This window comes from Alternaria hordeiaustralica (assembly GCF_023758085.1).
Source record: "Alternaria hordeiaustralica strain BMP 2776 chromosome Unknown scaffold_39, whole genome shotgun sequence".
NCBI lineage: Eukaryota > Fungi > Ascomycota > Dothideomycetes > Pleosporales > Pleosporaceae > Alternaria > Alternaria hordeiaustralica.
The window spans coordinates 17243-36955 of record NW_026056811.1 but is presented as its reverse complement, the minus strand read 5'-3'; the positions used below and the strand labels follow the sequence as shown (position 1 = coordinate 36955).

The following is a 19713-nucleotide window of genomic DNA, read 5'->3' as shown; positions in this document are numbered from 1 at the left end:
TCTGATCATCTTGCACCATACACGAGTTGGCTCTTGGGCTCGATCGTCGATTCGGTACACATTGTCGTGTGCCTGGCAGGCATGTTCCTAGGCAGACCAGAGTGCGCTGAATGATCAATGTTACTCAGACGTGTCTATCCAAGCAAATATCGAGTGATAATCTCGCGACACCACGTTTTGATGCTACGCAAGGCACTGGTGAGGAATATAAGCACGATGACGTCACGCGTAAATTAGCGCGTATGAGTCGAAATGATTATTGGACGGCGAACAGTGACTCCTGCGTACCTTCCCGTGTATATAGCACCAAAATTATACTGGCATTCGCAATGCAGTTACCTGTCAATAAAGAGAATAATTCAAAAATCAAGATCGACCGTCTACGATTAAACCGAATCATGGATTACCTATCCATCCCAGGAACCTCAGCAATTCCCTCCAAGGTTCTGGGACCTATATCAACGGAAGGACCTCTACCTGATGAGCTTTTGTCGCCGAAACGACCTCTGGTTGACTCAAAGTCCATATTCGCGTTCTGGCATTCTGGCATCCGAACGATCCCACCCGTTCTACTACGCAACGTCCTTGCTTGGTACCGCCGCTTCTCACCACTGGGATGGACCATCTATGTCCTTGACAACGTGCCAAATTCCCCACTGAATGTAGGTAACTACATCGACACCAAGTCTTCCTCGATCGTACCGGCGGCATTCACAAACGGCACCCTGGACGGACAGTATGCTGCACAACACACCTCAGATCTCATCCGCTATCCGCTCCTGTTGAAGTACGGTGGTGTGTATCTTGATGTCGGCATCCTTCAATTCGGCGACCTAAATAGGCTCTGGACCGAACACATCACCAAACCGGATTCGCCTTACGACTTCGCCGGCTTCACGCTGGGGGCAGATGAGCCGCAGATTGTAAATTTCTCGCTCATGTGTCGAGCGAACAACCCGCTTGTGCAACGCGCACATTATATCTTGCTCCAGGTCTGGGAAGGCAAGACCAATACAGTTGGCACGCATGCGCATCCAATGGTGTCGCACGTCCCGCTTATGCGTGTGCCACAAGAGGTTGTTGTGGAAGAAGAAGGACAGGAGAAAATGGTGATCAATGACGAGGTGATGACCGACTACGCGATTCAGATCCAATGCATGGGGTCAGCGCAAGGCTGGGTGGATGAAGAGGATGGATGGGACGGGCCGAAGTATGTCAGAGAGAAGTGCTGGCTGCTCAGTATGATGGACGGTGCGTTCGCACACGAGCAGATGACTGGATGGAGTGGTCAGCGGCAATTTGATCTTCTGAGTCTTCGGTTACCCAAGGAGAGCGAGATTGAGACAGACGATCAAGCACTTGCGAGGCGTATTGTAGAGAAAGTAGTGGCGGATAGCTGGTGCTTGAAGCTTGGGCACGGGTTTTCAGCGAAGCTGTTTGGAGGCGACACTCTCGGTATGCTGTGGAGAAAACATCGTGGCAGCGACTGTGCCAATAGGACGTATGCGGGTTGGCTGAGATGGGCAGAAGTGGGCTATTGTCGCGATAGCGATGTGGTACCTATGAAGGTTCCCGCGTATGAGCCGACTAGGAAAGCGAAACTTTTGCCATGAAAGGACGAAAGGCACGATGGAAAGAAAAGGGCGACTTGGGCGAACAGTGGACTGCTCGAGAGAGCGCCCAGAAATTTAGTGTAGAACTACAATGTATGTCATTACACAGCCGAAGCGGATCTGCCCGCCTCCCCTTTTCTCACGCTCACGGCCACGCCACGCTCAATGCCATCCCCTCCCTTCAGGCTTTCGGAAACTTGCGTATCGACTCGCAGACATCTCATGCACAGGTGTAACTTCATGCGCCATCATCTCTGACGGCTGCCGCGATACTGGCTCAATTGTTTGCCCATCTATCTCGCTGACAGCAGGGTTCCTGGATCGGCGGTTCCGCCTCAACAGCAGGAAGCCCATGGCTCCAAGCAGGGCCAGTCCAGCAACACCTCCCACAACACCACCTGCGATCGCACCTTTATTGATCGATTTATTTTTCGCTGTCGGAGTCGGGCTCACGGGCGTGATGTTGGTAGGTGTGCAGATTGTGGTAGGGTTTGGCGACACGTTTTCCGCATTGGCTGCGACAGCTGGCGCAAGTTGGAACTCGCTTTTCGCGTAATCTACTAAAAGATAGTTGAAGGTCAAGAAGAGCCCTCCCAGGATACTGTCAACATCGCCTGGATCATCTTGTCGCGTATCCGACACGAAGGCTTCGAGTGTGCTGTCGTTGGTGATGGCATACCGGCCGTACTCGTCAGATCCGCGTACTGGCGCGAACAATTCCTTGTTAGGTATCCTGGACTGATAGCCGCCTGCCAATGTTACAATGAGATCGCCGCCGGGACCATTCGAGACGTTGTAATGCATCTTTCCCGGATATACGGTCTCATTCTGGTGCGTGGAGTTTCCAAAGGCCTGCGCAATTGCTGGAGGAAAGACGAAGCGCTGCGTCGATGGCTCAATGCAAGCAATCAGTCCATCGCTTCCGTCTGGTATGAGCGGTATATCCTGATACGTTAGGTTTGTGACCATTACCTGTAGAGGGCAGGCCCGCTCGAGGTTCCATTCGCCGATCGGGAAAGTGGTAAAGTTGGATGCAGGGTCAACCCGCGCGCGATCATATCCTCCCACAACGAGCAGACCGTCATGTGGATCGATACCCCTGCTACCACTCCAAAGACCGAATACCTGAGATGGCGCGACACCACCAGCGACTGCAGCGCGGAGGAAGGAAGAGTTGGTTCCGAGAGGTAGACCAGATTGCACACCTGCTATCAGTCAGCTTCATTCATAGCTTGACGTCCCGCATTGGACAAGACGCATTCATGAATCCTCACCTCCCCAGACTTCACTATCCATGACCAATGGAAAGCCATCGACATTGCCATTCTCTTGAAACGCGACATCATCGTTGAAGTAGACGTATGCACCGGTACTGTCTTCAGCGTCGACTTGGCTGCCATTCCACTGGCTCTTAATCGAAACCGCATACGATGTAGACTTTGGCGCGTCGAAAGCCCCGCCTAGACCACCAATGCAGCTGTCGTTGGTCGCAGATCCACAGTTGATCACATTGTTGATCCGCGTGTTGTTGAGCGTAGTCGACGGTCGGAAGGCAAAGATCTGGTGCGGAGTCCCAATACCAAGTTCAATTCCACGCGCGACACCGAGGCCGTCCTGTGTGACGGTGATGTTGGACCAGGTGAGTGTCAGAGGCAGGATGTCGCATTGCGCTGCTATCAGGCGAGGCTGGAAGAAGACGAGGGCAGCAAGGCTGAGAGTGAAGCTATATCTTATGCGCCATGATGAAGCCATGGCATTGAAGTGGGCTGAAGCATGTGCAGGAGAATTGGCTCGTCTCACAGGAGCATCAAGGTCAAGTCGGTGAGCAGAGAAGAGGAGGTAAGCAGACAAAGGAACCAGCGTGCGCAACGTAAGCCGGGCGCAGGTTGTGCTCCTCGAAACCGACGCCCAAAGAGATTTCTCGTACTGTCATGCATCGTGATAGCAGCAGTTTTCCTGATTGGAGTTACATTCTAGTGGCGCAACCTATTGGGCGTGGGTAGCTGCATTGTCAGCTTGAAACGTCGGTCAGTGTGCCTGCTTGCATGCCGATCGCCTCTGTCATACCTGGGATCTCGAGTGCTAGTCGATATGCGTCGAAACCTGGATTTTCTGTTGTCGGGCGTGTGCACCGCTTTTGGACGAGGCGGAGGGTGTATGAAACCACCCCGCTTTGTGCTTCTACATCATACATAACGACCACTTGTCTACTACAAATGGGCCACCCGAATGAAACAGTAAGATCTCTAGGTGCGTTAAACCGGCAGACGGTGCCTACTGCATTCAGCATATCCTTCGAGCATCGATACACACAAGGCTGTATCTGTCAAGCAACATCATCATGTAGCGGCATATTTCTGATCATATGTACCAGCTGCGTTATCACGAAAAAGACGTAACCTGAGTTAATGGACTAGCGATGGCCAAAAGACTGAAAGTGTTTCTTTTACAGCCTTGTATTCCATTTGATACACCAGAACCCTATGGAACCTGCATGGGCTGCTTCTAAAGTTTGCTCTAACGACATGAGTATTAGTAGGCAAAATAGGAGTCACACCTACGTACAAACCAAATTGCCACTAAATCACTTACCAATCCCGCTTGCTGAACAGGATCATGATCTTGGCATTCTGGAAAGTGAGATGCGACCAAGTTGAAGAGACCAGATGACGTCATCTCAGATGCTTCGCCGATTCACAACGTGTGGGGTTTGTTTATCTTCATTGCAACCAAGCAAGCGATGATTATCAACAGCGCTTAAAGCTCGATCGAATCTGGAATCCCATATCCGGTTCTCTATCTATACTCGTGCTGGAGCTCAGAAGGCGAATCGTTACAAGCTGGAGTCATTTGCGCAGGTTTGCGTCTTGACAAGGCCCGGTCGGGCTTGAAACCATCATCCCAATGGCATCGCACAGTCAAGACTTCAAATTCGTATGTGAGGGACATAAGTGCGAAGTATGCGACACGGATTCTGAAACTCTTGACCAGCTGCGAGCAGGCGCTGAGAGTCAATGTCCTTTATCTCTTGTGCGACTGGCTTGTGTAGAGTGGGCTCTAGCACGACTAGGTCCAGTTTCAGCCACGTACCATATGCAGTACAGAGGGCGATTTCAATTGACGGTTTACGGAGATTCGCTGGCGCTCGGCGTGGAACTTTTCGATCTCTGCGGTACGTGAGTTGACAGCTGCCAGAGGGTGCTCACTAATTTCCCCAGCGACCTCCCCGGCATCAGGAAGATTAATGCCAGGCTCGACTGGCCCAGACAGCACTTTCTCAGCGATTAAGAGTTGGCTGGAAGACTGCTTAAAGAGCCACGATGGTTGCGCTAAATCAGTTCTTAGCGCACGCCTCAGCGATCAGACAAGCGCGAGATTCCTAAAAATCGAAGAAGATCGACTACTCCTTCTACAACATATAAGCCCCGCGCAATATGTTTGTCTGAGTCACTGCTGGGGAGGTGGCGAGGGTATACTCCGGACAATAGAGTCTAACATTATTGACCACTCGAACGGAGGCATTCCCCTGGGTAGCCTCCCGGCGACCTTCAAGGACGCCGTTACTATCTGCCGACTCCTCCAGGTTTCTTACTTATGGATCGACAGTCTGTGTATTATTCAAGATAGCGACGAAGACTGGCGTAGTCAGTCTGCGACTATGGCCGAGATTTATGCGAACGCGTTCCTCACGGTCGCCGCATCGGATTCTGAGAACGCTACCAAGGGTTTATTTCGAACTGCTGATCCCAACTTTCGAGGCGAGCCACTTCCAGGCCACTCAGGAGTGTATGTACGGCTATTAAAAAACTCCAGAAAAAAGTGGCCGCTTTTAAAACGAGCATGGGTGTTCCAAGAGCTTGTATTGTCTGCCCGCGTTGTACACTTTGGTCCCAACGAGATTATATGGCAATGTCGACACGCAGTGAAATCCCAAGGTCGAAAGCGAGAAGAGGATATATCAACATCGATCCATGATCTGAATATGATAAGTGGCGCGACGGAGAAGCTTCAATCTAAAGATCCGAATCTTACAGCGATATGGCATCAGATGGTGAGGTTGTACAGCCAACGGAGACTTACCTACAGCAAAGATCGCTTGCCAGCAATCGCCGCAATTGCCAGGACAATGCAGTCACTACGACCAGGCGATGAATATATTGCTGGAATCTGGCGATCGACTCTCGTCTTTGACATGCTATGGCGCACTCGTTTCTGGCAAGTTGATTGGATCGAGGGTCTGGTGGCGGTAGTCAAGAAGCGTATGGCTGGAAGCAGACCCACTTGGTCTTGGGCATCCACAAGTGAAGGCGTTGAATGGGGGGAAGCGAACACGGTTCTTTCCAATGTCGAGATCCTCGAAGTCCGCTATTCAGTGCATGGGCCGACCGTTTCCGGTGATATCACTGAAGCTGCGATCACTTTACGCTGCCCTCTGATCAGTTTTTGGGACATCCGACACCGATTGCATGTGCCAATATCGCTCGAGGAAGCAATCAATGAAAGAATTTCACCGGGATCAAACGAAATGACCCATGATAATCCACAATGGGACGACGTGGGACTGGCTCCCTGTCATTACATCGAAGCTCGGCTGGCTCTGCTATTTCTCGCTCTCCAACAAGGGCCATATATATGGCGCGGCGATCGGCAACGCGCGCTGATTGTGATGGAGACAGATCGTCCAGATCACTACGTCCGCCTTGGCATCGTCGATGTACATTACGCTGGGTGGTGGGCCATCACTCTCAGACCAGGAGATTCTGAGTATGTGGAAGGCTACCATGTCGACGGGCTTACAGAAAAGTATAACTATCTTCTCAAGGAGATGCTTGAAGGGATGGATACAGAAATTGTAACACTACTCTGATCTTAAGAAGTGTACCAGGGAGGAGGCAACATGCAAGGCGCTAAACGTTGCTTGGGAAAACGGGTCGCAGTGTGCAAGCCGAATATGATTCAAGTCAAAATTATATTCTCAAGGTGTAGGTCTTTTAGAAGAAGCCTTTTTTGATTAGGTTCCGTTGAAGCGAAAGATTGATGGGTATGTATGTCTACGTCGTCTCTTTTCGAGCGCGATGTCATTGTCACGCCGTGCACCGCCACAGTCTAAGCCGCTGAACCCCACCAAGACATGCCTGCGCGTGTCCCGCCTCCACGTCCCAGCCCAACCACTAGCCCCAGCCAACACCAGACGCCGACACGACAATCAACAACGCCGTAATCGCAATTACCACACGTATTCAGAGATTATCGCCGACCAGACAAGATGGCGCCTTCAGTCTCATTAGTCGTACGTTCCATCGCGACACTGGACACGGCCGTCGCGACTGCCAGCTAATGCGGGGCAGAACAAGCTCAAGGTACAGCTCAAGCTGTCAATATCGCGACTGCGCATGGTCCAGCAGAAAGACAGCGCCAAAGTAAAACAGCAGAGGAGAGAGATGGCGCAACTGATCGAGGTACGTCGCCAGCTCCTTACAAGCAATTGTCGCATCGCCTCGCCCAGGCGCAAGGCAACTGCGCGTATCCAATACCACCACACTCTCCCCTAGGTCCCAGAACTGACTCCTACATAGGTCGGCAAAGTGCAATCAGCGCGCATACGCGTCGAAAACATAATCCGCACCGACATCACCACCGAACTGCACGAGATCCTCGAACTCTACTGCGAACTCCTCCTCGCGCGCTCCCAACTCCTCGAATCGCAAGTCTCCTCTTCAAACACCACCTCCGCATCCACCTCCACCCTCCTCGACCCCGCGCTAGAAGAAGCCGTCCGCAGCATAATATACGCCGCGCCGCGAACCGAGATCAAGGAACTGCATACCGTGAGGGCGCTGTTAGTAGATAAGTTCGGGAAAGATGTCGCAGTCGCTAGTATGGAAGGGGAGGGTGTTGCAGAGAGAGTCATGAAGAAGCTGAGGGTTGAGACACCGAAGGAGGAGCTGGTTGAGGCGTATATGACGGAGATTGCGAGGTTCTACGGCGTACCATACGGCACAGCTAAGAGCGAAGACGAAGACGAAGACGACGACGACGAGCCATCGGGTGGCGTAGCAGAGAAAGCAGACGCCGATCTCGAAGACCCCATATCCACCGACGACAGCACGAGCAAAAAGGCGGAGGAGAGGGAAGCGCTGGCAAAAGCCTCGACGCCCAAAAAGCTGGGTCCGCAAAGTCCGCTGAGAGTCGTTCCGCCCAGCCCCAGTACAGATAATGTAGCGCCGAGGTTGAAGTTGCCGGGCAGTGCGGCGGCGAAAGTAGCGAAGAGCGAGGCAAATACGAAGAAACCGGCGAAGAAGGAGGATGGGCTGGGCAAGATACCGGATGTGGATGAGCTTTCGAGAAGGTTTGCGGAGTTGAAGAGGTGATGCGGTGAGAATGAGGGCCTGATTGTTTGGCCTGGAATACAGTGGACTTCCTATCTAAGGTTTCCACATCGAGGACAAGTCTGGTAGGAGTACCCCAGACTGCGCACGAATCATGATAAGAGTAAGACTTTTGGCACAGTACCAAGGATATGAGTCCAAATGTAAGGGACAGCGCACGATAGTAATGGTCGTGATTTAAGTCTTCCACTCTTCAAGATAGCCAGCTGCTGAGCTGCGCGCAATGCTATCGATGCAAACTGCTCTTTTTCTCTGCAAACCTCCCATATGGTATCACATTGTACGGCTTCCCATGTTGAACTTTCAGACATCTTCGATGCCTATACTGAGGACTAGGGAATAGGTGGTACATGTAAATTACTGGTATCATGCTAATACGCTCACGAATCTCACTAAAGCTACGACAGGTCTCTTATCCGGTTACAGAGTTTTGCTACATCCCGAAACGCCATTGCCTTGCATACTCAAAATCACAAGGCCTGAATGCCCTTGAAGAACCCATTAGCCATAAGCTCCGGGTTCCCCTTGACCAGCTCCCTCATCCTCTCGACTTGTTGTTTCTTCGTCAGCCCCTTGCTCTCTACCTCTTCCTTCCACTTCACCAGCACCTCCTTGAGCATCCGGCTTCCATCTTCCACCTCCTCTTTACTGGCTTGAACGTAGCCCTCTTCGTGCTTTCCAGCAAAATCCTCCAGTTCGTCCGCCTTCCGCTTAGCCATCTTGATAACTTTCTGTGGGAAACGAACGAGCTCTGCAACGTGGATACCAAAGGACTGGTCGGAGAAACCGGGTTCGACTTTGTATAGAAGGGTGACCTCGCGTTTCTTCTGCACGGCGGTGGCGTCCATGTCTGCGTCTCCGTCGGCGTCGGGTGCAGGGACACTACCTTCAGAGATGTGTGCCACGACGTGTAGATTCTGGACCTGTGGGTATGTGTCTACCAGTGCAGTCAACTCGTGGAAATGCGTAGCAAACAGCGCGAAAGCGCCAATCTCCTTGACGATGTATTCAGAGATGGCCCATGCGAGACCGAACCCATCGTATGTGCTTGTGCCACGACCGAGCTCGTCGATGATGATGAGGGATTCTTTTGTCGCAGACTTGAGAATGTTTGCCGTCTCCAACATCTCTGCCATGAAGGTTGACACGCCCTTGATCTGACTGTCACTCGCGCCTACACGTGCTAGAATGCAGTCGAAGATCGTGAGCTCGGCTTCTGAGCAAGGGACGAAACAGCCAATCTGAGCCATGAGGGCAATGACGCCGATTTGCCGGATGTATGTGGATTTACCACCCATGTTGGGACCGGTAATGATGAGGAACTCGCTTGAGTCGCGGACGAGAGAGACGTCGTTCGTGATGAAAGATATGTCATCTTGCATTTCCATGCAAGGGTGTCGCGCCTCTTTGAGGACGGTGTTGCCGGTGCCGCGCGCGTGCATGGTTGGTCGAGTATAGGAGGTGGGTGCGTGGACGGAGACGTGGGCGAAGGAAACAATGACATCGAGATGTGCGAGGACGGCGGCGAGCTTCTCGACCACAGGAACGTAGGACGATGCAACTGAGACGACTTCGTTGACGAGGCCGGATTGAGTGCGGTTGTAGTTCTCAGAAAGCTGATCGAATTCTCGTCGCTTTTCTTGTAGTGTGTTGGTGGTGAAGTAGACTCCGTTCTTCTGTGTAGAAATTTCCTGATACTGCTTCTTTTGCCTGATACAGCCTGCTTCGTTGCGCGTTAGTCGGAAGCACCAGCCATTGACTTTGTGGTTTTCTAGGAATAGCTTCTTCTCGGTATCTTGGTTGAGGTCATCGCCCACACGCATGTGCTCCGACTCCATGTCGCGCTTGAGCTTGTCCAGGCGCTTTCGGATGGTCTTCAACGACTCATCAAACTCAGGCTTGATTATGAACTCGTGGTTGTCGAGCGCTTCGAGATCCACCGTCGTCTCTACCATGTCCTGCAGACCTGCAAATGCCGTTGTGTATTGGCGGAGCTTATCCGTGTACTCCGCATCAAGCGGCTCCTTGTACTGCTCGTCCATGACCGCCTCGAGGGAGCTGAGGAAGCCCGGTAATCGGATGACGACTTGATATGCGCGCACGACGTCTTCCAGGTTTGCGACTTTGCGTTGGAACTTCTTCGCTAGACGGTACAAATCCGGTATTGACCGCAGATGCTCCTCTTGCATTGTCTGCCTTAGCTCGGTATCGTTGACGAAGGCTTCCACCAATTGCTGCCGTCGTTGAATCTCCTCGACGTTCATGAGCGGCTGCTTGAGCCATTGTGCTAACAGTCGGCTACCGGTGGGTGTCTTGCAGTGATTAAGCAGTCCGTACAAGCTCATGTTCTTCGCGCCGTCTCGTGGTCCAGGCATGAGGTTGAGTGCCTTCAGCGCGGCAGCGTCGAGCTTCATGTATTGCGAGAGGTCGTGTTGGTAGAGCTGGTACTGTCCAAAGTTGGACGAGTCTGACATGACCCCTAAATACCGGATTAGGCATGCAGCTGAGCCCATAGCTAGCTTCAAATCTGTCAATGGCAGCGAGCCGGCTGCTCGCTCATCCTTGAGTAACCGCGGCAGATCCTGTTCGATGTCTTTTGTGCCAAAGTCTGCGTGTGATCGCTCTGCCACAGCGCACCCACAGTTGTCGGCAATCGTCCGAAGCTTGCCCAGCTCTACGTCCTTCTTGGTAGAGTCGACTTGTATCAGGCACTCCTTGACGCCAAGCTGGATGAGAAGCGATTCGAAGTTTGAGTAGAGGTCGTTGTCGAGGAATTCTGTAACACCGAGCTCCCGTACGCTTGCATCTGCAAAGCATACACCCACATTGCGTGCTTCCGAGGCCTTTGCGGACACCTTGACCGCTAATATGATGGGCGCATTCTCGATCTGACCTCCCAGTTCGTCTTCCAGGTCTTGCAGGTTGCCGGGTGAGGCCTGCTTGACCACCTTCCAATCCATGCGCTTGCCAGTCGATTGCCATATCTCGATACGTTTGCTGAGTCTGAAGAGTGCGTCGCGGAGGAAGTTGCGGAATACGGTGATGGTCATGGTAACGGATTCGAGGCCTGGTTCCCGTCCCAGCTTGCGGATGACGGCTGTCGTCTTGTATACCTGATAGTATGTCAACATCTTAGTCATACGCCAATGAGCTCGTTCGTGCTTACTGTGTTTGCGATGAACTTTGCATCTTCGCCGTGGGCGCTGTAGTAGTCGCCGCGGTCGAAGATGCGCACCGTCTCATCGTCCTTCTCAGGCAAGTTGCGGAAGAACTTGCAGAAACCCGACTCATCCTCCTCCTTGATCTCCGGTCGGGATGCCATGTTGATATGCGGTAGAAAGACAATTGCGGGGTGGGACGACAGAGGGAAGAAGGGGAAAGTTGGCGATGATTGGGCGCGCCTGCCGTTAATTGACTGAGCGCGTCGACGCGTCCAGTTCACGCTAGTCTTATCGATAACACTAAGCTCTCCGAGGACACACAAGGCCGTCATCATCAACCCTCCGCAGAATGCCCGCGAACGCCAGAGTCATCTCCGATTTCAAGGCTCGTCATCGCTCATCATAATCACGATCACTTTAGCTACGATCTACTCGCTTTGGAGCCGTCTCCAACCATTTGAATGCGCTTTCCTTGCCCCGATACCCTGTGCAACTGCAAGATCGATCAATTTGGTACACGAAGAGCATTGGAAGAGAAAACCCGCAGCGATCCTCAAACTAAGACGGCTACACCAGTGCGTAAGGTAAGGAGATGGGTCGAGAAGGCGGGCGTCTACAATAGTAGACTCCGCGCTTTCAAGATGAAGTGCGAATCGATCCCAAGGCTTCACGCTTCGAAGCCACTACGGTCGGGACCGTCTCCCAGAAGCTTCTTTCTAATCTTGGGCACAGAATCATATCGCCCTCGGCGACTATGCCAAATCAGATGCACCACCCGCATGAAAGTTGCGAAAGCGCGAGATGTCGAAGGAAATGAGCTCTATGCCACGTGTAAGATTGTTGTGTACTCAGACTACACACGTTACGCAGTCAGTACACCGAGATCGGTGTATTATGGCTATACAGGCGCTCTACGACAGCGGTATGGAAGGTCGCCCGAAAAGAGCATGATGCCCAACCTTGCGTTGTGCCTGCGCAGCCACTCCTTTCTTTCACACGCGGAGTGTATGCGGAGTGCGTGCGGGGCCCCAAAGTTGAACACGATTACTCACACACTCACATCACCGTTATATCGACCGTCGGGTGCAGTCGTAGTGTTGCGGCTCTTTCTCGTGCGTCGTTGCGCCCAGACACCTTGGCGACAAACTTCTCGGTCTCATTGACGCTGGTTGAGCCGCCAAGGTCTTGGATTGAGCCGCAAGCCTGCGGTACCGCATTCCCTATTTGGCACTTTTTGTCATCTTTGTGATAAGCAAGGTGTTTGCGCGCCAAAATTGAACGACTTTGTATCCGTAGGTGTTTCGGTCCTCGGTGATGTTGTGGAGATCGCGCGGATGGTTTTCGGGATGGGTGGTTGTAAGGAGTCACACTTGACTTCCTGTATTTAATTTGATGGATACTTCCGTCTCCTCATCGGTGCTGAAACTCTGATTACTCGCCTTCGGTTCCGCTGCTCAACGTTGTTGTGAGTCCCGTTACGAATCGCCTCAGCCACGACATCAACATGGCCCACAGATCAACATCACCAAGACTTGTACTGCCTCATAACCTCTTACCAATGCATGTCCAATCGAACCCCTCCTCTGGGACAGCAACACCTATTAATGCAGTCCCGACAACTCTTTCATCGATGCCAAATCAACACCGGGCTCACAACATGCACCAACCAACCAACAATGCCTATACTCCTCAGGAGTCTTTCGAGATAGTCTCGCGCATGGGCGTCAAGAAGGCGTATATGCGTGTCGACAAGAGCTTCCTCAGTGCCTGCTCCGCTGGCATGATCTTGTCTTTCGCATGCGCAACGCTCATATCGACCAACACCTCGCCATGGTACCAGGAGAATGCTCCAGGCCTGATCAAGACAATTGCCGCGCTCGTATTTCCGTACGGTCTAGTTATAGTACAGATGACTGGCAGCGACCTGTGTACTGGCAGCTTCATGTACACGACTGTTGCTGCGTTACATCGACGACTCAGCATCTGGCGGATGTTGAGGCATTGGGTGGTAACCTTTTTTGGGAATCTCGCAGGAAGCTTGTTCGTGTGTTGTGTGATCGTCGGATGTAAGTCTCTGATAGCAGCAGCGACCTGGAAGTTTGAAGCTGACCCGTTGTGATAGATGGTGGACTTTTCGACGGAAAGCTATATCGAGAAGAGTCGCTCCACTTCGCCTACAAGAAACAAGTCGAGCCAGAATGGTACCAAATCTTTCTCAAAGGCATCGGCGCCAACTGGTTGGTCTGTCTAGCTTGCTTTCTCGGATGTTCGGGTCGCGACTATGTTTCCAAGGTAGTGGGGATATGGTGGCCAACATTCGCGTTTGTATCGCTGGGCTTCGGTAAGTACCACACGTTTGTGTCAACGTTTACAATTAGCTGACATTGCATCAGATCACGTCGTCGCCAACATGTTCTTGATACCCAATGCCATCTTCCATGGCTCACCAGACATTACCATCGGCATGTATGTTTGGAAAGGTATCGCTCCTGCACTACTTGGCAACATCGTCGGCGGCGGCTTCTTTGTCGGCGTCCTCTACTGGTATCTGCACCTGCAGGGTCACGACGACATCATCATTGACGGCCAGCGATACGAATCGATGACGAGAAGCCAGCAGGACTTGGCAGAGTGGATAAGGTTGAAGGAGAAAAGGGGTGTGACAGAAAGTCAAGAGCAGGTTTGAACGAATCGGTGGTTTGGTTGCAGAAGATTGCCCGCGCTTGCGATGCGGTTCGAGTTCCACATAGCTAAGTGGGTGACGTCAAGGATGGCACGTGCGCAGGTTCTTCGGCCTCCCGGTTCGGAACGTGAGAGCGTCCTCACGCGTACTTCGGTCATCGAGTTTATCATTATATGTACAAAATTTCTTCTTTTTCAAGTATCCTCAGCTTCTGATGAGTTGACACTAAGTCCACTAAGCTCCCTAAGTGGCCTGGCTGACATCGGCAAGGCTTCGAGCCATTGCAATGTTGCAGGAAAGGCGCCAGGTACTGTCGTAGTGGTCGTCAACGTTTGTTGCAGTTCACCAGCGCTAATACCCATCCTTATGGCCTCGCTGTTAACATTCGACTCGTAGTTTATTCTGGGACGCCCGGGTCCTAGTTCAAAACTGAGCATGCTTCTGATTGACTCTTCCTTCGTCGAGTCGTCTGCCGTTGGCTCTTCACTGTCTGGTGACTTGGGCCAAACGGTTTGGAAGAATGTGTACATCTCTGTCGCGACTCGAAATTTCTGAGGTAGAAGCGGTCCGAAAAATGGGAGATTAGCACTGACAACAGCGAGCGCAGACTCGACGGTGCTCCATACGAAAACTGGTGTAGTGAAGTCTAAGCCTACTGTTAGCTATGTAGGGTTCCTCATGCGATGACTGACAACATACAGGTAAGATCGTCGAAGTTGTCAGCGACATCACGACCAATTCTAACAAAAGTGACGATACGAGCTATCGCTGCGCCACACACACTAGAGCCCGTTAGCTTACCATGGTGCGTTATCGTCGGGAAACTGACAGAGCTCCTAGTAGCAGAAGACCCGCTACTGCTATGCGCTTGCTCCGTCGCATCTGCAATTGGTATATGACTGGGAGTGGTGATGCCAGTATGGCTAGGTCGGTGAGGAAACCACTGATGGCGACAGCGTAATAAAGTCGTTGAGTGTCCACGCAATCTATCCTTGCATATTCGAAGGTCGTCCACAACGTACGAGGATCGCTACATTGCAACGTTAAGGCAAAGAAGAACGACACCGCCCAAGCCACAACAATGACCATCAAAACTGTGTTGATGGCAAGAAACCGCAAGTACACGAAAAATACTCGTCGATAAAACCAGAGAACAGAAGTCTTGCTGAAGCCCAAAGAAGCCAGCGATAGGAGCTGCACGGCATAGTTTGCCTACAAGCATTAGCAGACCCATCGAAGAACAAGGCATGGACGTACCCTTCCGTATGCAGCTAACTGTCTCGTATAGATGGGGCCTTGAGGACCCATTTCATTCACCTGATGTTGCGCCATAGCGCCATATTCCGTCCCTATTGCCCATGTCAAAACGAGAGTTCATCGCCCGGTAGTTTCACTGACCAAGAATCAAGGTGATCGCCATGCCGACAACGCATAACTACGATGTTGTTAGCCGTAATCATCGCAACAAATAGGTCCTCTAACCAAAGCCGGAGCTATCAAGACATCATCTAGACCGAACTTGTTGTTGGACTTCGTATGCGCCCAAATCCTCAATGCAACAGAGACAGTAGCTAGGAATGCTAGCGTGGCTGCCAGCGCAATAAAGTTGGGTGCGTTCCAAGCCATGCATGTAGTATCCACTTTATGCAGCCTAAAGCTGTACGTCGCTTATTTTGGCAAGGGGCACGGTTGGGGCAGCTGCCGGTCTTCGCATACGATATAGACAGTCCAGATGTAAGAACGAAAAGTCTGACCCCCAGTAACAATATGCTGTGTAACGAGTGAGTACCGAGGTAAGGTTTGCACGCAGTTGCGGCGGGTACGGAGGTACTTGGAGGGTTCCAACGCCCTGTGGCGAGGTCTCCCTACCGTGCCACATGCAACCGAGATGCAAGGGGTTTCTGTTTCGCCTCGCTATCACATATGCACGTCGCAACGTTCTTGGTGAGTGCTGCTAAAGCGGCACTGCCGCTGTGAGCTATTGAAGGATTTGAGATCACTCCGCGGAGACATTACATCACATGTCTAATGTCGTTCTTAGCACCAGTTAGATAGGTCAGAAAGACTTCCAAGGTTTCCGGCTCATTTTGCATCCTGGAAAAAGCCCAAACCCATAGACTCAGAATCGACTGTAGTCTGCCAATATGTCCGATCACGAAAAGGACATTGACAACACCGAGGCGGCATGGCCTCCGTCCGACGACGAGAGTACACCGTTCCGCGGAAAGCCTGTGTTAGTACATAGCAGGTATCCGATAGTAGTAAGAGTCATCGCTCTTACGATGATCCTGAGCTATGTAATCTTTGGAGGCCTCTACTTGAAGTTGAAGCTTCACTCTATGGATCTGGAGTCTCAGATACGAGGCTTGCAGCCTGAACTCTTCCCGTGTTAGCCGCACCATCTTCCCATTCGAAATACAAGCTAAATCGGTCCGCAGCGCTTGCGAAGTCCACATCGTTTCGTCAAGATAGCCGTGTTTTCCCCTTGACGGTGGCAGACACCCCGTTTGCTGGCGTTCCAAGCCCCGAGTTAGATCACGCATGGCATGAACTACTGGAAGGTCAGAATTCCACCTAATTAACCTGTAGTTTGCGATCTTTGACTGATGTGCTGTGACAGGTACCGTCATCCGCGTCGCTCGCGAGGACTTGGACTACTACAACGTCACGTCTCTACCCTTAGCCGATGGCTCTGGCTACGCATCCGAAATCTTCATGACTCACGAACTGCATTGTCTCGTAAGTCTTTCTCGGTCGAAATAATTAGGTGCATATACCGACAAGGTCTGCAGAAGAAGATAAGGCAATGGATGTACAAGGAGTCGTACTTTGAAGATGTACAGGGTCTTGCCCGTAACGAGTTGGAACGGCACATCAGTAAGTCTTAGCGACCGTCATTCAGTCTCCTCCAGGCGTCTCTGACCCAGCTGTAGACCATTGCATCGAAACACTGAGACAGGGCATCATGTGTAGGGGTGATGTGTCGCTAGGAACGTACACCTACCTATCGGGGGGAGGCAATGATGTGACGGCACGAAGTTGGGCTTCGCACCAGTGTGTTGACTTTGATGCGCTCATGACATGGACTAAAGCCCGCTCCATCGACATCTTTGCGGACGGAGTCTTAGTCAAGCCTGAGGATGTTGGCCCTGAGCACATCACAGAGAGAACAAAACCGCATGCATAAAGGCTTCTCGTTACGTATAAGGTAGATTCATGCTGAGTTACAACTTGTCGCTCTCATTCACGAAGTTCGCCTCAAGGTCGTGGTTATGCAGTGCCTCTTGTCTCAGGATACCCCATTCATCAGCCCAGTCCACCAATCCGTCGTAGTCTCTGCAAGTCCTCTCAGTCTGCCATCCAGAGATACCGCGCGCAGTATAGTTCATCGTCTCAAGGTTGGCATCCGCAAGACAGATGAGTGATTGACGCAGGTACTCAAAGCAGTGGCGAACGTGGTGGTGGCTGGTGCGGTGGTTCTTTTCACGAGACTCATCACCCATCTCCACCAACTTCCCATCTACCGAAGCCCAGAAGGCTTGTCGAAGCATGTTCTGTTATGAGGTCAGTCTGGGTTGATTATGGCACACTGTTTACATACCAAACAATGAAGTTCATGGAAGACAGCAATGCCGGCCACATTTGGTGCTAACTCCGGATGCTGGATGAAGCCCAGTTTCTCTGGAAAAAGAGAAGCCCATGCTGCATCGCTCTCCTCGTTCGGTCTCTGAGGAAAGGTTTTGTTGAACTTCATGTAGTAGTGTACATCTCCAGGAGGTACTGAGAAGAGTGAGTTCCTATCCACATGACTGAACAGTTGTGAAGCCTACATATCGTGCTAGATAGTGTACTGGTTCTGGATCTGGAAGAACCCAGCGAATAACCAAGACCCAAGGTCGCGACTACGCTTAATATGACGATCAACGTCTGTAACAGTCTTCGACTGGTTGAATCGGGCTTCGTCTCAGATAGAACAACAGTGGGGTCACCATCCGACGAGGAAACCGGTAGATAACCTCCTAATTTCGCCATGTCGGTTGTTCAGTCGTATGAGCTCAGATGCGTGGGCAATGGAAATGCTTGTGACACTGATCGGGAAACGTACACAGTTGTTATTTGTAAACTGCCGCAACGTGGGCATCGAGATCCATCCGGCACATGCCGGCAAAGCAGCGAGCATATCGTTACGGACATGCTGTCCACGTCAGGGCTCCAACATTATGCAAGGGAACTACCAAACGCGTCAGGCGGGCGTCAATTGACTGCAGATGGTTGGACAACGTTCTCCGCGGCATTCCTGCTGCTTCCACGCGAGCGCCATGTGGTAATTGTCAAGGTTGACAGATCCTTCCTCTAGCCCGACTGGTAAAGGATCGGCTAGTGGCTTGGACCGTTATCTGGGGCGTAGCGACCTCACCTGAGAAGAGCAACATCAGTTGTGGAATTCGTAGACAGCAACACACGGGATCAAGTCGAAGGATCTAGTCGCATTAGCTTGTCCACGTGTACAATGCAATGCGATGCAATGCGATGCAAAGTCTGAGGACGTGAGGTCAGCATCAGCAATCGCGGGATAGCTGTAGACCAGTATAGAAGACCAGCGTATGGCACTGCAGCGGAGTCGGTGGTACAAGACAACTCCCCAAAAGAAAGTATTACCACTTCGATCAGTCATAATTATACCACAATATGCATCTCGCGACTGTCTTCTTCTCCGCTTTGGCGGCTTGCGGCTTCTTTGCTAGTGCACTGCCTGTCGAGCCGAAGCGCGGTCAGTTAACATCGAGCGCTGGACCCGTCATCTTGCTAATGCTATGAGTAGATGCGGCCGCCGCACCCAAAGCCGACGCGGCCCCTGGCTTCAAGCCAGTCATTGTGTGGGAGCACACGAACAGCGACGATGACGACGGCATGGTTTACCAGTGGCGCCGTAAGGAATAACTTCTCGGGCTTGGGAAAAGATGGAGGGCAGGAGCTGCGACAAGTCTATGGTATCGAACGACTGGAAGGATAATGCTTTACTTACGATCTTTGATGATAAATGAATCAATCGATGAATGACCATGCATTTCTTTCTCGGCAATAATGTAATGCAACTCATTGATGCATCAAAGGTATCCGTTCCAATGGAAGCTGTCCGGCACTACAAATAACTCGTCGCATTTAGCTTCGAAGATTCGGAGTGCAGAACCCGGTGGCTGGTGCAAGTCGCGAAACTTGAATCTCGCGTTGGCTTCGGCGAGCGATTTTTTCCACTCTTCCAACTCTTGCTCACCGGCATTACCTATCTCCAGCATTGTAAAATCCAAGGCCCTGCACGAGAAGTCAGTCCCGCAGGTGCATGGTCTGCTATAAACTTGAAAGTACTGGAGCTTTCGATGCTGGTTGGCTGCGGTGAGTGTTTTTTGGAAAGATACTCGGCCACTCGTTGGGTATGATGCGTGAAATCAGCGGCGAGCTGAGCCATACGGCTCTGGGCGATAGACATGTTGGCTGGGGCGACTTTGCATAGGTACCTAGGTACAATCGCGTCTTCTACGCGTAACTCATACCTTGGCACATAATGGCTTGTACCTAATGATTGGACGCATACACGACGAGATGTATGGTGCACATGAACTTATGCAGCAGGCATCTGGGTTTAACAGCCGCGGGTGGCGTGTCTCGGTAAAGAGTGAGGGTAGACTGGACTATGGGGCGGCAGAAAGCACGAGGGTCGGCTGCAATGCACCTGGCAGGCCTAGACGCAGGGTGGCTGTAGCGGTGAGGGTTTTTAAAGCAGCATCGCATGCGCCATTTTGACATGTAGTATGCGATAAGTCATGGAACTTCGTGGTTCTGTGGATTAAGTGAATGATGAACGTAGA

At 51.7% G+C, this 19713-nt stretch overlaps 7 protein-coding genes across 7 annotated transcripts; 5 read left to right on the top strand and 2 right to left on the bottom strand.

Annotated features, from left to right (window-relative positions):
* Nucleotides 1-398: 398 nt before the first annotated feature.
* Nucleotides 399-1613, top strand: J4E84_010268 (uncharacterized protein; the record flags this gene model as incomplete). Its single annotated transcript, XM_049392824.1, has 1 exon — nucleotides 399-1613. The coding sequence occupies one exon, from the start codon at nucleotides 399-401 to the stop codon at nucleotides 1611-1613; it is 1215 nt and encodes a 404-aa protein (XP_049239382.1).
* Nucleotides 1614-1775: 162 nt separating this feature from the next.
* J4E84_010267 (uncharacterized protein) lies at nucleotides 1776-3365 on the bottom strand (the record flags this gene model as incomplete). Its single annotated transcript, XM_049392823.1, has 2 exons — nucleotides 1776-2818; nucleotides 2888-3365. The coding sequence occupies 2 exons, from the start codon at nucleotides 3363-3365 to the stop codon at nucleotides 1776-1778; spliced, it is 1521 nt and encodes a 506-aa protein (XP_049239381.1).
* A 3514-nt stretch (nucleotides 3366-6879) lies between these two features.
* On the top strand, nucleotides 6880-7984 carry J4E84_010266 (uncharacterized protein; the record flags this gene model as incomplete). The annotated part of the gene is made up of 3 exons (XM_049392822.1): nucleotides 6880-6903; nucleotides 6962-7072; nucleotides 7190-7984. 3 exons carry the CDS (start codon nucleotides 6880-6882, stop codon nucleotides 7982-7984), a joined length of 930 nt encoding a protein of 309 aa, XP_049239380.1.
* A 488-nt stretch (nucleotides 7985-8472) lies between these two features.
* MSH2 (MutS-like protein) lies at nucleotides 8473-11324 on the bottom strand (the record flags this gene model as incomplete). The annotated part of the gene is made up of 2 exons (XM_049392821.1): nucleotides 8473-11115; nucleotides 11169-11324. 2 exons carry the CDS (start codon nucleotides 11322-11324, stop codon nucleotides 8473-8475), a joined length of 2799 nt encoding a protein of 932 aa, XP_049239379.1.
* A 1397-nt stretch (nucleotides 11325-12721) lies between these two features.
* J4E84_010264 (uncharacterized protein) lies at nucleotides 12722-13849 on the top strand (the record flags this gene model as incomplete). The annotated part of the gene is made up of 3 exons (XM_049392820.1): nucleotides 12722-13229; nucleotides 13286-13504; nucleotides 13557-13849. 3 exons carry the CDS (start codon nucleotides 12722-12724, stop codon nucleotides 13847-13849), a joined length of 1020 nt encoding a protein of 339 aa, XP_049239378.1.
* A 2141-nt stretch (nucleotides 13850-15990) lies between these two features.
* Nucleotides 15991-16734, top strand: J4E84_010263 (uncharacterized protein; the record flags this gene model as incomplete). The annotated part of the gene is made up of 4 exons (XM_049392819.1): nucleotides 15991-16234; nucleotides 16285-16407; nucleotides 16467-16585; nucleotides 16639-16734. 4 exons carry the CDS (start codon nucleotides 15991-15993, stop codon nucleotides 16732-16734), a joined length of 582 nt encoding a protein of 193 aa, XP_049239377.1.
* Nucleotides 16735-18535: 1801 nt separating this feature from the next.
* Nucleotides 18536-18787, top strand: J4E84_010262 (uncharacterized protein; the record flags this gene model as incomplete). Its single annotated transcript, XM_049392818.1, has 2 exons — nucleotides 18536-18617; nucleotides 18669-18787. 2 exons carry the CDS (start codon nucleotides 18536-18538, stop codon nucleotides 18785-18787), a joined length of 201 nt encoding a protein of 66 aa, XP_049239376.1.
* Nucleotides 18788-19713: the final 926 nt, after the last annotated feature.